This window comes from Peromyscus maniculatus, chromosome 3 (assembly GCF_049852395.1).
Source record: "Peromyscus maniculatus bairdii isolate BWxNUB_F1_BW_parent chromosome 3, HU_Pman_BW_mat_3.1, whole genome shotgun sequence".
Lineage (NCBI taxonomy): Eukaryota > Metazoa > Chordata > Mammalia > Rodentia > Cricetidae > Peromyscus > Peromyscus maniculatus.
Window position 1 is genome coordinate 68061632 of NC_134854.1, and position 17452 is coordinate 68079083.

Below are 17452 nucleotides of genomic sequence, written 5' to 3' on the forward strand. Positions count from 1 at the left end.
GTAGCTATTGACTTGAAAGGTTCACTGCTATAGTCTATTGCCATTGACCTTGAAGGTACACCAGAAGTTGATGTTAAGATCTTATTGCTGGAAATACTACACAGTGTGGTCAAAGGACAGAGAAAAATCAAATGGGTCCTGAACAGATGGTTCCTCCATGCTGACTGGCTGCTATAGTACAGAAATATGCTACATAGTTTGCTGGAGTGGCACACTAACAGTCTCCCTGGGATGTGCACCTTTGAGCTATAAAAGACAGCCAGTGTGGCAAGATAGACCTATTGTGGCCATAGTGGCATGAGTGTCATGGGAGTGACTGTCTTAGTTACCTTGCTATTGCTGTGAAGAGACACCATGAACAAGGAAACTTATGGAAGAGTTATTAGGAGAATAGAGTTTCAGAAGGTGAGTCCATGGCCTATGATGACAACAGACTGGCAGGCATGGTGTTGGAGCAGCAGTAGAAAGCTCACAACTTGAGACGACAACCATGAGGCAGAGACACACCTCAAAGTCCACCTCTAGTGGCACACCTCTCCCTCCCTATAATGCCAACACCTCCTAGTATTTCCCAAACAGTTGTCCCAACCGGGGTCTAATTATTCAGGTTTTATCAGCCTGGGAATATTCTCACTGAAACTACCACAGGGACCAACCAATTTCTGTTTGGAATTAAGGTGCAGCCCACAGGAGGAAAAGTATGCTTCATACTGTAAATCTGGAGAACAACATTGGCTGGCAAACTCACAGACCCCCAGCGTGACCCTACCACAATTACTATGGTAAATGGCCATATCAAACTGCCCTCTGAACTCACATCTCTATATTCGTAGGTTAGTGAACTCTCATCCATCATCAGAGAAGTTTCTTAGTTCAGGGAGCTGTACAAAACACTGGAAACAGTAAAAAGGCAGAGAACGGAGTTCCCAGTCACATATGTCATATTTATATACACCTTCCTCTGAGTTTCAGAGACCATTCTGGAAGAGGGTGTGTAAAGATTTTAAGAGCCAGATGTCCAAGGAGGATTGGCATAACGTGGCATCTTCTGGACATGACAGTCCTGTTACACTTAGGAACTCTGAGGTCAAGCCAGTCAGTCTTCTAGCATGGAAGGGAAAGGAGCTCACTGGCCCCTCCCCCAACTGAGAAGCTGTTGACTGTTGATAGTTTCTGGAGGAGGAAGAGTCAGTTTTCTTTAGGGTCCTGATGCATGAGTAGGTTGAACAAAACTCAGTGGATAGCCCCACACCCATGAGAATACGGACATGTAAGTTGACCTTGGTAGGTTACCAAAAAAAAAAAACAAAAGACACCAACTTTGGTGAATGTGAGATCAGGGAGGATTTAGAAAAAATGAAGGGGAATATGATACAAATACAATGCATTTACATATGAAATTCTCAGATACTTAATTAAAATGTATTATTTAATAGTTCATTGTTTAATGCTAAAATTTTTATGAAATCTTTCATTTTTAAAGGGAAAGCATGTGACACTCTCACTGAATTCTGCTCAATGACATTGGAAATCACTGGCACTAAAGTTCAGCTCTATGCACATTGGACTGAAGATTTGGCTGTGGAGCCAGATGATGGGTGGGGCTCAGTGATGCTTTTCAACCATTTTCTTCAATCTTCAGAAATGTGAAATGCTGCCTTGTGATCCTTAGTGAGGTCTTTGACAAATGTTTCATCATCTTTAAGAAAAATTGAATGTTAATCACCATTTGATTTTCTTAGTATTTTGGGGAGTACATACCTTGACTGTGAAGTACCCTGAAATCTGAATGAAACATGAAAAAATGGAAAGTCATGGGACTCGGTTACTTAATTTTGAGAAGATTCATTATTTCTTCTCTCTACCCCGAGGGCCTTGCAAGAAAGAGCACTGGGGCATGGCTATTGACCCCTGTAATTGTTCAGGTGAACTATTCTGGGCATAGTGGGAGCAGAAAGCCTTTGCCACACTGTTCTGGAAGCTAACCATATGTAGTGGCTGATTTACAAACTCAAATATAGAGGCCACGCTACTTGTCGAATAGGTACAGTTGCTAAAAATATAGGTCCATAGAAGATCGTTAGAATGCTTTTAAGAGCTATTTCATATATAAGGTATAACCATACAAGCTATCAATTTTCATCAACTTGTATATGAAATTTGAGTGAATAGCCTTGCTGTCTGACCCCTCTTCTTCCATGTCCAGCATACATAACCTTTAGGTAGATAGGCAGAGGAGCTTGGTTCCGGATGTACTGATGTATATCCCACTTGTTCTTGACCTCCTTGTCACTACAGAACCTTTTCCCAGCCTCCACGTTGAGATCAGGTGTGAAGATTGCAAGCCTTGTATGCTAATGTATTTCCATCTGTAGCTGTGGCTCTAATGGAAGACATTAGGAACAGAGCCAGCAGGTGGCCCGAGTCTCATCACTTGAGGGACAGAGAAAGGAGGAGTGATGTAAGCTCAAGGCTAAGACTGCCTATATTGCAACACCTGGTCTCAAAAATCCAATCGAATATTAGAAATGAACACATAATGATTGACTGAACAGTTAGAAATGTTGGATATTGAAAACCATATGTTAAGAAGTCTCCTATGATTTGGGTACCCAAGATCCTAGCTGGCACATAACATGCAACGATACAGGCATTCTTTGATGTAACCAGAGCTTCTCATTTCTTTCTCACAGTGAATTATGCACATCTCTAAAGTTTTATTCCTGACATGGACCAACTAACCACTTGATTTGCAAAAAAATTGAAAAATATGTATGTGGATAGCACAAAATCATTATTAAATATATTTGAAGTATGGGAAAATAGTTGAATATATCTCAATCTACTTTCCTTTGGTCATCGAGACATGAAACTTAAGAAGGTATGTGCAGGATAGTTCCTGACTTTCTCCAGTCTGGAAGAAGTAGGTACTTGTATAAATCTGAAACAAAAGGCCGACCAGGGTTTTGCTGCTCTAGTGAGAAGCAAGCATGCTTGTAGGGCTCTCTTCTGTATTTTTTTTTCCAGATGAGGGCAGCACAGTAGGGATTGGTTTAACATGAGATATGGGGCTTGGGGAAATGTGTGGGTCACATGGGGTTGTAGGAGAGGATAAAGCAAAATACCCTGGGATGTCTGCTGATTTAAAGGCTCAAGGTATTGCTCTGTGTCACTACATGTCCAACATGATGCTGTTATGTCTGTGATTGTGACTCCTTGTAAGAAGAGAGATCAAGGGGTGCAGGCACAGAAGTGCCCAACTAAAATAGGCATACATGAAATATGTGTCATTGCATAAATATTATAATATTAAGTATTGAACCCAGCATAAAGCTTCCATTAAATAATTACCAAAATTTATTTTACCATTTTTAAAATAAAAATAAAATCACATCATTTTCACACTCCTTTTTTCTCTCTTACCGTTTTAATTCTCGTACCCTCAAATTCATGGCCCTTTTTACTTAAAATTTATACTTATCAAAAATTGTGTAAATGTATACCAACAATATGCTAAGTCTGCTCAGTAATGCATGTTATATTTTTAGGTCTGAACTAGGTATTGGATAGTCAGTTAGGGGGCTCATCTCTGGGAAAGACCAATTATCCCTCTTTCAACAGTGCTTAGTTGCCTGCAGCTCTTTGTCTAGGGATGAGTCCCTATGAGGTTTTCCCCATCCACATTAGCATGTCCAATGAAATTGTCATGGTTTCCGTCTCATTTAAGCAGCCATATCTTTATAGATTCGTGGGTGGAGCTTCCACACCATTTCTAGGCTACAACTGCCCTGTGGCTATAAGGATAAATATGGAGAATATGGTCAGGAATTACAATGGTTTAGTAAAATGTCATAGTAGTTTATGCCATAAGATCCCTGACTGCAGTAGCCGTGAGTAATTGGCTAGGATAACAGTAACAGGCAATATTTCCATCCTGTTGAACAAAGAAAGCCTTAATTAAGTCCAATTACATAGACAAGCTATTGCCAGACATGAGTGCCACTGTTACAGCCTTTAGGACACCCTTCCATGTTGGTCATTTTGTGGTTAATGGGCATCACTATTGATTGCATCCCTCCCTCGGCAGCCTTTATAGCACCTGTGAAAGCTAGTCCTCTGGAGGAGGTTTTAGTGTGACATCAGCCCATATTATCTGAGTCCCATGTCCTAAACGCCTGATGATTTCAGCAATCGGGCCCTGCCTTCAATTTCTGGGGGAGTGAGCAATGGCAGCAGAATTAGCCCATATTGTTTGGGGAGTCTCTTGAACCTCCATGAGCAGCAACACATAAAAGAGGTTCCTTATGCCAAGGTCCCTGTTTGGTTTCAGGATACATCCTTGCCTCCTTTGGGGACTTGGTTCATTCTGGGATAATGCAGGGTCAGGGTTTGATCCCTGACTCCTGGGGTTTAGAGTGTGCCCCTGACTGCTATGGGTTCATATTCTGACAGGGCCTCTTTGCAGTCAGGCTTTGTCCTGAAGTTCTCTTACTTAGGTTTCATCCAGGCTCCATTGATTTCAGGACTTAGCCAGGTATTCTTTTGTATTAGGTTTGAGCCCGTGCTCAGAAACCCAAATAATTTGTGGTAGAACCTCCATGTTCACACACCAAGGCTCACTGATGGAGTTCTCACCATTTTTTGAATCACGAAATTAATCCATATATAGGCAAATGGGATGTGATAAAAGCTTTGGTTAAGATGATCCAGTACTATCACTAGGAAAGGTGACCCCTTCTTTGGGTGGTCTGTTTTATGTATAACTACTGATATTTGTGAACTGCAAACATCCTTCCCTCTGATGCATAACCAAGGGCATTGTATCCAGAGTTTGAAAGCTCCTGTCCAGGAGTAGGGGCAGTCAGCTAGCTGCAGCTCAGAACTCCTTAGAATGCCACCTGAAAGTCTATGCAAGAGACAGTGAAACATTTGATTGTTGGCCTTTGTTTCCATACTATCTGATGGGCTCTCTTATTTCTGAAGGGATAGCATATGTGCAAGGTAAACAGAGTGAATCAGACCTAGATGGAAGGAAAAGACCTGAGTCCGTGGATGTCCAACTGTAAAGAAGGGCTGTTGATTTACCAGATCATTAAAAGCCACAGGATGTTTTCCACAAAAGTCTGTAGGGTCCAGAGAGGAATGTACATTGACAAAGGCCAGGGGAGGGGAGGCAGAGATCTATGTATTTTTCCAGTGAATTCTCCAACAAATCTGCCACCTAAACTTTGTAAGATCATCAGGGACAAGTCTAAGAGTTGCAACATGTCAGCCTCTAGTTCCTCTAATTGAAGGAGCACAGCACATTTCACTGTTCCTTTAACAGGAATCTGGACCTGTGTTTAGGGTCCATGCATGGGATTTCACTGGGAGTGCATTCGTCCTCATGTGGAGTCTCACTGGGAAACTTTCCAGATTCTTGGTGCCCTGTGGCCCACACAGAACCTTTGTTCCTTCCCTGCCTTGCAGCCCGTCATCAGCAACTCTCTAGAAATTGGTGCTAATCTGATTCTGGAGCCGGAAAGCAGGGATAGCAGCCCCTCCCATTAGGAAATTTTATCACAGTGATTTCATGACTAGGGAAGCACTCCTGCCTACTTAGACCTTTTCTTTAGTTTTCCTTGAGAGACTCCAGCTTAAAGATATAAAGCATGGATAGAGGTGCAGTGATCTTCAGGATGAGGTCTGAGTATTCAGATATGTGTTGTCTACACGGACACAGCAGGTGAGAAAGAGATGTGCTAGCTACCCACACTTGCTGTTTGTCAATGACCGTCACAGCCTGGTCTTTAAATCTTCAATCCAATTCTGAAAACCTTCTGTTAGAAGTATAGGGAAAGGGCCAAAATGAGCATTCCAGGATAAACCATGGTTGCAGATGAACCTCATGTTTATTGAATACTGTATACACAATGCTACAGCATGAAATGCACAATAAAGAATAATATAACACTACACTGCTTCTGAACTGTTTTATATACAGAATATGAAGACAGAGATTTGTAGAAATCACTATATAATTCCATCTTTCTTTAGGTAGGCTCTTTTGAGATTTTGAGGAATACTCAGTAACTACTTCTAGACAGTGAACAAGCCAAAAACATTCCTCCAGAGGAGGGCCTTCAAGATTTCTCATTACTCATTAGCATTAAAGTTGTCTGTACTTCTGGTCCATCACCTTCTTAACCCAATGGGTTACTTGATGTTTCTAATCAGGTCAGGTTGAGGACCAAGGTCAACAGGGAATAGGAAGGGAACCTGGGATGTCAGGCTAAGAGGGTTTGGACCACAGTCTGGTGAGGCTTGTGAAGTTTATGAGGCTGATGTCACATAGCAGACCACTCATGCTGGCTGTTGTGGTGGTTCCAATTGCCTGTGAGGTCTTGGTGTTGCCTAAGTCACACATGAGATCATCTTGTCCTGGGTCTCTTGTAGACAAGATAGTACCTGGACAAATAATGACACTTGGGTGCGGCCCACACACCCATCATGGCAAAGTCTGCCCAGGTTGCTTCTCTAGTGTGACCCAGACATCATGAAGGCCATGTTTTGTGGTCCTGGGTCCTCTTAGTTAAGCTTATCTCTTGAGTTTGATGAAGAGAGGTGAGGTCCACAAGCCTCAAAGTTAATTTTGACCCAGGCTTCATGGTGGTAAGTTAGCTCCCAACTCACACTGACATTGATTGGCTTGGCAGGATCGCATTGATGTCACTTCATGGTCTTTTTCCATGATGTCATTCTGCAGACCACCACCCCATGGTGTTAAAATGTGTCCAACCTTCCTGGAGTAGTATGTGCTCTAGGTCACACTTGAGATCAAAGTGCTGTTCTTCATCTGTTGTAGTCCTGATGAACCCTGGGCACAGGGATTCCTGGGTGCGGCCCACACACCCTCTATCCAATGTGTGCCCATGTTATTTGATTTTCAAATGTGACCCAAATGGTCACGAAGGCTGTGAGGTTGTCCTGACTCCCTGATTTGAGCATGGTTGCCTGAGCTGGGTGATAGGTGTGTGTAGTCTACACATCTCTAAGGTAATACGTGGAAATTCAGTGATTAAACCACCAATGCTTTTGTTAGTACAGTGGGTCCATTCTTGTTAGAAGGTTTCTTGTGGGCTAACTCACATCATCTTCTCCTGTATTTCTTGGAGTCCAGACAGCATGTGGTCAGACTTGAAATAAAGGTGTGGCCCACACACCCCTAAGTACAAGGTCTGCCCATGTTGGTTGATGGTCATTTGTGGCTTGGACACAGTCAAGTATGTCATTTGGTCCTGGCTCCCCTGTATTGGTAATGGAGTCTGGGTTGGAAGAAGAGAACGTGTGGCCCAAACACACTTGAAATTTGACCCAAGGTTCTTGGTGGTCCAACAGCTCCTAACTTCCATTGATGTCCTACAAAATAAACTAACATGAAGGTAATGCCTAGTGGTCAGACCAGGTCAGGGTCATGGTTATGTCTATTAAGGCGAGGCTTGGTCCCTTTAAGGCATCACTCCTTTGTGGTGGGATTTTGTCCTGGATTGCATAGAAAGAAGGTACAGTCCACACACCCTTGATGATGATATTAGCCCAGGCTCTTGGGGTTCAAGGAGCAGCCGGGGTCCTTTGAGGTCTGTGTAAGTCCTTGCACCTGTATTAATCATCAGGTTATCATCAAGATCTGGATCTTGAAGGATATGATGTGTCCAAATGTTAGTTAGAACAAGACCAACTATGATTAGTCCAAGGTTCTTGGTTACAGGCTGTGGCCTGAGGTACACTTGAGAAATACTTCTTTCTGAAACAACCAGTCTAAGTCAAGATAAGTCCTTGTGTCAGACACTACAGGGTGCAGCACAACACAGTTTTAGGTATTGCATGTCTACACTGATGTACATCATACACTGATGAGCCCTTGTCGTATTATGGTGAGGGTATCATGCTTGCTCACATGTGTTGAGGATGTTGCCTGGATTGAATGAAGTTTCTGTGTGAGAAGCACATATTTGATACTCAGGTTGACCATATCAGTCATTAGTACAGGCAGTATTGTGGGTGAGTCCAAGGTTATCAATGTTCAAGCTGGCATATGTCTGCATTAATACCTGGTTGGTTGTATCGTACCAATTGAAACTAAGGCCTTGGATCAGAGAGCCTCATGGTATATGCTCTAACCACATGTTTTTCACTTTAGATTTGGTGTGGGCACAGTGCTCTGTTTGGGCCCAGGTCTCTTTGGTGAGGAGTTAATCCAGAATGATTTTACTTTCATAATTGTACTAGGAATCAGGGATTGAATTTGATTGTGCTCATTCTTTTCGTGGTTTCCCTGGGCCTCTGTCATTTCAGGTGTTGGCCTAGGCCCACAAGTCTTCTTGCTTTGGGCCCGGGCTTCTCAAGGGTAAGGTATTAGCCCAGGTCCATATCTTTTCTGGCTTTGGGTCTGGGCTTCTTCAGGGTTAGGGTTTGGTCCAGGCATTTTCCTTTTGTAGTTTAACCTGGGCCTCTTCCATATTTGGGATTGTCCCAGGCCCATATATCATCTCTTTTAGGCCCAGGCATCTTAAGGTTCAGGGACTGGCCCAGGCCCATATTTCTTCATTTGGGCCTGGGATTCTAAAGGGTAAGGTATTAGCTTAGGCCCATATCTCTTCTTGCTTTGGTCTTGGGATTCTTCAGGGATAGGGTTTGGCTAAGGCATACATTTTTTTGTAGTTTAACCTGGGCCTCTTTATTTCTGGGATTGTCCCAGACCCATATGCCATCTCTTTCTGGGCCTAAGTATCTTAACTTTGAGGGATTGGCCCAGGCCCACATTTCTTGCTTTGGACCTGGACTTCTTCAGGGAAAGGTATTAGCCCAGGCCCATCTCTCTTCTTGCTTTGGATCTGGGCTTCTACAGGGTCAGAGTTTGGCCCAGGCATGCCTCTCTTCTTGGATTGGCCTGGGCCTCTATAATTTGAAAATTTACCCATGTCAATATATTATCTGTCCATCGACCTGCCCTTTTCGTGGTCAAGGGTTGGCCCAGGGTCCACTCTATTCTAGATTTGGGCCTGGGCTTCTTTAGGGTCCACTTTCAGCCCACTCAATACTTTTTTTTTGTGCAGGCCTCTTTCACTGCAGGGTTTGTCCCAGGCACACTTCTCTTCTGCATTGGGCCTTGGCAGGACAATGGTCCATGAGAGACCAGGAAACGCCTCTTATTTGAGTTCCTGCATCTTTAAGTTTATGCCTATACCTGGGCTACTTTCACCTCAACCTTTAGCTCAGGATTCTAAAGGTCCATATTTGGCCTTCACTACTTTTGATAGGCTTTTTAGTGTCCAGATTTTAGCCTGGGTACATTGCCCCATTGGATCCTGTACCTGTTTCTCTTCAGGCTTGAGGTAGTTGAATCCATGTATGTCCAAAGCTACATTGTCATTAGCCTTTGTCTATGGTCAGATTTTCTGAAAATAAAAATAGATAGATTGATATTGACAGAGGAAAATACTTGGTGTCCTTTTCTGTCATGTCAAATGTAATCAGAACATCATTGACCTGTCCTTTAGGAACACAGAGACACACAGCACACAGTCCAGATGAAATAAATTATACATTGTACAAATACATCAAATATGTAGGAGAGAAAGTGGTTGGGAAGTCTTTCCTGATATATATCTGACTCTGCCTATAGGTGGAGAGGCTTGAAGAGCTCATGTGGGAAGATTATTGCTTCTAACAGAGAGAGCTAAGAGAGTCCCAACAAGGGGTCATGCAGCCTTTCATCCCGTTCTGTGGTCAGATCCCATGACAGAATATCACAGGGAGTTCAAGGAAACAGCAGAGATTTGTTCCTTATGTGTCTAGAGGATGTCTTGCTAAGGCACTAGGGGCTGTGCAGATCTTCACAAGGCCTCTTTCCTGTGTGGGGATGGTGTCCTCTCCCTGCATGTCATGCATAGCCATGCTCAGTGAGGTGTCTCTCTGCTCCTTTCTAATGCAACTCTTCTTAAGACCACATCTGTCTTGTATATCAAAAATCCATGACATGGAATTGTGACTTAGTCACCCTTTTTCTATAATGCCCCTCACATGTCCACACACTGGTGTGAGATCACATTTTCATCCAAAGAATTTTCTGCAGTCATTTACCTGAAATATATCCCTACCCACCTTCTTCTGGGTATAAATCCTAGTGTTGCCCTCAGAAGTAAGTCACAGCCATAACCGTGGCAGTGACCCTTATGTGAGGTCATAGAGGCCAGGACTCACTCTGTTTGGGAAAGGCTGTCCAAGCCCATGGGTGTCTTTTGGACTGGTACTAGGGGAAGTACCAAAAGGCTTCCCTTATGACCATTTCTGGGAAACAGGCTCATAACTAGTTTTCCTTCCCCTGCAGGGATCACCACCCCCGGGAAGAGCAAGGCCATGGGGATGTGTCATACTCTGCGCCAGTGTGCAAACTTCAAATCTTCATCTATCATTTCTGCTGATTTATTTTATCAGCAAGTTTCTCTAGTCAAGAGACTTGGAGAATGCCATCTGTAGGATCCTGTGGTAAACTTGGCCTTCAACTTGTCCCTTCATCACCATTCAATCCAGCTTGAAGGAGGAGGGCACTGAAAGCAGAATGTCATGAGATTTCCCAACCTGGCTCTCCCATAGTAGTCAATGGCCTCTGAGAATGTCATGAGATTTCCCACACTGGCTCTCCCATAGTAGTCAATGGCCTCTGAGAATGTCATGAGATTTCCCAACCTGGCTCTCCCATAGTAGTCAATGGCCTCTGAGAATGTCATGAGATTTCCCACACTGGCTCTCCCATAGTAGTCAATGGCCTCTGAGAATGTCACTCACTGGAGAACAGTGTGACAGCAGAGCTCCATCCCATCACAGTTTGGAAACTGGATCCTGACATGGGTGCTGGCTCTGCCTCAGCTGCTGTCACCTTTTCTGACAAATACAGGTGGGGGTTAGTAGAAGAAAAGAACTGACGTGCCTGCACACTATGGCTGTCATAGAGGACCGCTGTCCCTGGCTTAGGGCACAACAACAGAGCTTTATCCTGCCCTGGTCTGTAACCTAAAGTCTTTTCACATGGTACAGACTGGGGTCATCCTGTGACCTCATTCTCTGGTGAATAGTGGCTGTGATCTCCTTGAGTCCTTGTTTGGCTAGTCCTTGGAGCATGTCTGCTGATACTTACCGCAACTTTTCCTAGTGCTGTAGCTGAGGCCCTGCTAAAGGTCACTTCAAGGACCACATTGTGTCTCACACCTTTTATCACCTCCACTTCTCTGAATAGCATAAGGAGTTTAAATTAGGCCTTCATCCCAAGAATCCTGTATGGATTCATCCCACCACTTAGCTCCAACTTACTTTCACACCTGAAGTTCCATCTGAACCCCACAGCCCACCCCAGTAGATACTGTGCTCCCTCCCATGAAGACCACAGCTGTTACCATGGCAGTGAGCTATCATATGAGGTAACAGAGGCCTGACCACACCTCTCTCCAGCTTTTGCCTATGTGCCTGAGTATAACATGAAGTGCGACCACGCTTCCCCACACTGTGCTGAGCACACTGTCCCAGCAAAGTGGGATGCTTAAGATGTGGTGATGTTGTCATCTTATCAACAAAGGCTGAGCATAAATTTACCCTCTGTCATATATGTTGGTAGAGGAAGACATGTGACATTATCAGTATCATCTACATGCACTTTCACACATGGATGTGAACCTGCAGACAGGAGCACACACCAATAACACACACACCAAGTGAAAATGTGTATGTAAGTACAGAATTAGAGGGGAGAGTGCAGCCATGGTGTTCCTGTGACAGTGACATTGAGTTTGTTCCCATATTTGTCAGCTATCTGAGTACAAATGAAAAGATTGCTACGCCAGGGAAGCTCAGACGTCAGCACCCCAGAGACTTCCTCTACCATCCCTGGACACACTATGAATGATGGTCATTGTTGGGCATGCAAACAGGAACCCTCCATCCTTCCTTACCTAGGCTGGAGGTTGGAGTCCTGGTCCAGATACATCTGTGTGGCTTTGTTCCAAGGCCCCTCTCCCTGGTGAGTCCAGAGTTTTTTCTCCCTGGGTTCTTGAATGGCCAGTCCCACTGCTATGGGAACCCTGGTCCCTGCTGTTTCTAGTTCTTCCTAGGATGAGCTGCCCTAAGTAAGAGACATTTTAATTATCTCACTATGTCTCAGTCTCCCCATTTAAAGCCCCAATGTAGAAGTGCCTCCCACTGACTGAGTCACTCAGATTAATTTTGGGTAGTATCCAACCCAGAAAATAGCCCCAAACCTTCAAGACACTTGGGCCTGCTTTGACGCCCAGCTGTCCTTGCTGGACTCTGTGTTGCCCTCAGGCCAAGACCACTGCTGTCACTAGGGCAGGGACTCACCCTGTGAGGTCACAGAGGCCTCACCTCATTCTGAGAATCACAAAGGACATCCAGGCCTCAGTCCTCTCCCAGCACGGCCCATCTTGTTCTCTGCTGTGCAAGCATCCCCAGAAGCACTAGCTTTGGGGAATTACGTAGAGGCGTTTCTCATAGACCGTTCTTTCCCTGGGAATCATCCACATGCGTCTCCTGTCAGCCCTCCATTTTCCCACGTGTACCGTCAGCCTTGAGAGGAGGAACACAGTTGACTATTTTGTTTCCTTATCTCAAATCTCTGAACTTCACACTCTGCCTCATCACCTCCGATTCTCTACAGCCATCCTGGTTCATGGCTGTCACTCAGCCTGCAAGGTGCCATCTAGTGGCCCTTGTATCTGGCTCCAAATGTAACCATACACACCTTGTTTCCTAACTTGACCTCTGGGCACCATTCGTCTCTTGGCTTAGTTGGGTTATTAGCTGAATGCTTGCCTGGAATCCCGTGGTCCTGGGTTTTAGAGTGAATAGTATGTAAGTACATAGATGAGTAGTGAATCACTATACACTGTGTGCAGGAGTCACCATAGATGGTGATGCAGCAGGCCAGCGTGTAAGATAGACTCCTGGGAGCACCTGCTTTTCCTTGTGCCATCCTCAGCCAACCTTCCACCTGAGTAACTGTGTGGCTGGGTGATGATGCTGTCCAGAGTTGTGTCAAGCTCTGTCCCCATGCACTTTCAGATCATGCAGTGGTGGGCTGGTTCTGTAAGCCTGCTCTGAACTGGAATCTCAGTCAAGTCCATGCTTCCCATGTGATGGAAATGCAGTCTCTCCACCACCAGTTTCCAGTGTTTCTCATGAAGGGAAGGTGGATGTAAAATGACTGACGTCCAGTACTCAGGATTGCTGGCCACTCATGGCCATGGACTACCATGAATTCTCAGAATGTTGCAAGAGTCTACCATTGATTGTGAAAAGTGTGAAACCTTTGGCTTAGTTAGCCTGCCTCTGTCCTTGGAGATAGAAAGTGCAGCTTCTGGCATGAGGATGTTTAAAGTGAGTCACGTTGTGTGTTTTTGCATTCAGATAACCTCCCATGTAACATGACTCATGAGCATGAGGACCCCATGGGTGTTCTTGGAGATGTGGGGAGTCAGAGTGCCTGGTGGAAGGACAGGCTTTCACAGCAGGTGAAGGAATGGCCACTGTTGTGTCCTGAGCCTGGCTGTGTGCTGTCCTCCCCCTGAGCTCACTGTGGCTGTTGCTGGCTGTCCACTGTGGAACATAGTTTATACATGGCAATTTGGACACAGACAGGCTTGTATCATTTACAGTTGACCTCTCTACCCAAGGCACCACACTCTGCATGGGGTCAAATTTGGTCCAAATCTGATTAAAACCCTGGAATGAGAGCTTGAAGTGGAGTTCATTTTCAGGTTACCTGTTCTAGCATCAAATGGTACACTGGTGTGTCAGTTCTGTGTTGAAACTCACAGTTACATGTGATTCAGGTTAAGTTCCCCCAGGAGTTTGCCTCTCAGTGAACTGAACATTTGTGCCACTATTCAGCCAGCCTGATCTCTCCCAGGATCTGTAGCTTCAAGTCACTGCAGTAGAAATAGTGTGAGCCTAGCTGCCAACCAGTTCCTCATGGGGATTCCACTGCCCCTTCCCACATCATAAAGAACCCCAATTATGTTTTAGAAAGCTCACTTTCTAGAAGAGACCTTGTTACTAGTGTGCAGTTAGATCTGGTCCTCGCTCCCTTCCATCCTGCAGGGCCTCTTCTCATGGATGTTTGCTGTGGACTCTTAAGGGCAGCGGGACCCTTTGGGGCCTCTGTATGTACATGCACCCTGAGCTACACCAAGCCTCAGTGGTCTATTTATCTGGGGACTGTTTTGTCCTCACCCTCTTGGGACACCTCTTCCAGTCCATATTCAGACACAGTTCTGCCTGAGGGCCATGTAGCCGTCCGTTCTCCAGATAAAGAAGTTGTGGGTGCTTCGCTCTGTTAGAGGGGTCAAGCAGACCTCCCCAGTTGGATTTATCAACCTCTGACTGGGTCTGCTGGACACTGAGCTTCCTGTGTCCATCACAAAGTTGTTAGGTCATCTTCTGAACAATCTTCTATGAGTCACAGTTGCCAGGCTCCGTGTTCCTGGGTGGTTTCATGTCTGGAGTTCCTGGATCTGTGAGAGGTGGGCTGGAGCAAAGGCATTTTCTTCAACTCCAAGGTCTCATCACCTCATGGTGCCTGTGGCTCTTCCTGTGGAGTGGTTGAGTGAACAATGGAATCTCTGCCACTGGGGACCAGAGTGAGGCATGTTCTGATGTATTTTGTACTTCCTGCTGCTCAGCCTGTCTCATCTTCACAGAGATGGAGGAGAGTGGCTGTTGCACCAGAGGCTCTGTAGTCTGTCCAGGAGTGGGAGGAGGTGTCCGACAACCTTCTGTAGCATCTGTACCATGAGTGACTTGTGGATAGAGCTTGATAGGAGCTGGTTCCTTATCATGGTGGTTTCTCAATAAGCTACAAATGGATCTACCATATGATACAGTCATAGCTATCATTCCTGGGCACAGAGCAAAGGGCTTCCTTGCTGTGGACACCTGCACATCCGTTTGATTGGCACTCTATTCCTGATCACTAGGGAATGGAATCAACTGCCTTGTTTAACCCTCTGCCCTTTCTGGCTAGCACCCCATGTGAACTGTGCAGTTGCGGCTAACATGATGGGCAATCCCAACCTCATAGCTGGGGAGGGCTCTTATGGGGGGACTCACTGGGAAATACTTCTGGGGGGGGGTAAATATGCTGATAGGCACTCAGGCTATTTGCTCCCAGCTGAAGGCAGCATGAAGCCAGTAGGCGGGAGGGTGAAAACAGGGCAGAGACAGCAGGGTGACGGGGGAGCCAGAGTGATGAGAGCCACAGAGGAGACGTGAAGTGTGTGGACACAGAGACCTTCATGCCTTCTTGTAAACCCGTCCCCTGCAGATGGTGTCCAGTGATCCTGGACTTGATCACTTTAATGTGTTGATCTGTGTGCCTGAGAACTCAGCCTCATTATACCAAACCACATAGAAATAGCTCCCAATCAAGAAGGACCCTAATGGTGCTGGTTTGGGTATAATCTTAAAGGAAGAGACATGGAAAGGCCAGGAGCTCTGATGGACTCCTGTCAAGCCAGGCTTGCCCTCCCCACTCCAAGTCAGGAGAGCCTTTGCAGCTCTCTAGTCCTGGCTTTCCATCTCCCCCGCATCTTCAGACATTCAAATGTCTGGCCTTCATATGGGCAGGTTGGACTGTCTTTCCTTCGCACTGATCCAGATCCACCCTCCTCCTTCACAGGTCCCATCTCCCACACCGGCCACCACTCCAGGATTTGGTGCACACCTCTCACATGCTTCTCTTTGGATGTTGAAGCCTCCTGAGTGTGTGAGTGATGTCCTACACTCCTCTGGGTTTGCCCGGTGCTTTGTTGAGAATCAGAGTAATGCGAGATAGCTGAGATGTAGCTCATGTCAAAAGCGGCTGCAATGATGTTTTCTCACATAGTAGATCACTGTGAAGGTCAATGACTAAGTCAGAGTCTAAGTTCAGATCATCTGCTACTTCACCTGGGGGTCCTTTACCCAGGCACGGGAAGCCTGCCTCCTCTGAACTCACTTTCAGGAGCTGTCTCTCCAGCCACAGTTGACCTGCTATTCTGAGTCTCCATGTGTACTCTGGCTGCTTTTTCCTATTCTTTCCTCCCCTGGAATGTTCTTCTATTCTCCCAGGACTCCCTAAAAATATCCAAAGTCCCAAGACTCTCCATGTACATGGATGGAAGGCATTATTGACATTAGTCATGGAGTTAGAGAGCAAGATGTGATCAGAAACCAGGAGACCACAGCTCTGGTTCAGTTTTTCCTTAACCTTGCTGTCTCTATGGCCTTAGAAAAGTCAGGTGACTTCTCTGGGCCACAGTTTAATCACAGATGGCTTAAAGTCCATTACTGTTATTGTCAGCGTCTCCGTTCTCACCTGAGTATGAAATAAGCACGGGCGAGGAAATATTTTGCAACCACTATCACCATTAGTATCACTGTGTGAGTGGAGCCCTTCTGCACATCCAGGTCTGAAAGTCATGGCCAGCTTATGAGATCTGGAGAGGTCTACTTTGCTAGCATATGTGAGTTTCTGGAAAGAGATCAAAAGACTGCATTGCCTTGCCACAGAAAGGGAATTCCTAGTTCCAGGCATAACAGTGAAAATGAGCAGTCTCTGCCCTAGAACTTGTCCAGGAAAGATGCAAATCTCATAAAGATTATGACTGAGGCAGAACCATTAACCCCAGTTCCCTGCTGGGGACAAAGTCCTCACTGGTCCCCAATGAACACAAAATGCCAGTTAAAATCAGTCTGTGTGAGCGCTTAGGCAAAAATTTGGCCGCAGCCTCTTGGGGGTCAAGCTTCTAGCTTTGGTAGTTTCTAAGCTCCACGTTGGGTTGGAGAGGACCCAGGACCCACCCCGGCCTTATAGCTCAAAACCAGAAAGATCTTGATTAGAAGTAGAGCTCTTGGATGTATTGCTGACTCCTCCAGAATAGTGACCTGAGTCTTTCTCAACCAAGGATGGGAGTTGGTGTGCAACTGAGGGTCAGATGGAGCTGGATTTTCACTGTTGTCCTGAGGGTGATCAGCTTTTACATGCTAGATGGAGGGAGCCTGCCCGGCTTCCTGAGGGTGATCAGCTTTTACATGCTAGATGGAGCCTGCCCGGCTTCCTGGATGTAGGTTCGAAGTCGTCAAGTGTCGAATCACGTTAGTGCAGTCATTTCATGAGTGAGTTCAGCATTGGTTTGGAGAGGTAATGCTCTCTGGGTACATCAGTTATTAGTATTGTGTATCCCATGATGCAGTGTGGGTGTGTCCCACCAAAATCGTGTCATATGCCTTCATTAACACCTTCTCAAGTGGGCATTTTATCCAGCGCCCATCTTATGAATAAGAAAACAGAACATGGAGGAGCTTGACACTTTCGGTGTGTGTTCATGGGAATGTGTGAGCATGTGCATATGAATATGTGTGGAGG

General features: G+C 45.5%; 1 protein-coding gene and 1 long non-coding RNA gene across 9 annotated transcripts in view; one reads left to right on the forward strand and one right to left on the reverse strand.

Moving 5' to 3' along the window:
* Positions 1–5872: 5872 nt before the first annotated feature.
* Positions 5873–14663, reverse strand: LOC143272335 (uncharacterized). 3 transcript variants are annotated; one of them, XR_013049811.1, is made up of 3 exons: positions 12415–14663; positions 11985–12154; positions 5873–9437 (listed from the first exon to the last, which is right to left on the reverse strand). It is a non-coding gene; the product is annotated as an uncharacterized LOC143272335 (long non-coding RNA). The 3 variants fall into 3 exon arrangements; XR_013049810.1 differs by having other exon boundaries at positions 12291–13176; XR_013049809.1 differs by having other exon boundaries at positions 11985–13176.
* Positions 14300–17452, forward strand: part of LOC121827958 (uncharacterized) — a 53477-nt gene continuing 50324 nt past the window's right edge. The window contains exons 1-2 of one of the 6 annotated variants that reach the window (XR_013049807.1): positions 14300–14692; positions 15725–15811. Coding sequence is in view for 2 of the 6 variants with exons in the window: in XM_042273270.2 (XP_042129204.2) it covers positions 14661–14687; positions 15725–15811 (114 nt within the window). In the remaining 4 variants the exon portion in view is untranslated. The remainder of the gene's footprint in view (positions 14693–15724; positions 15812–17452) is intronic. The other 5 variants (XR_013049808.1, XM_042273270.2, XM_042273274.2 and 2 more) reach the window with 5 other exon arrangements.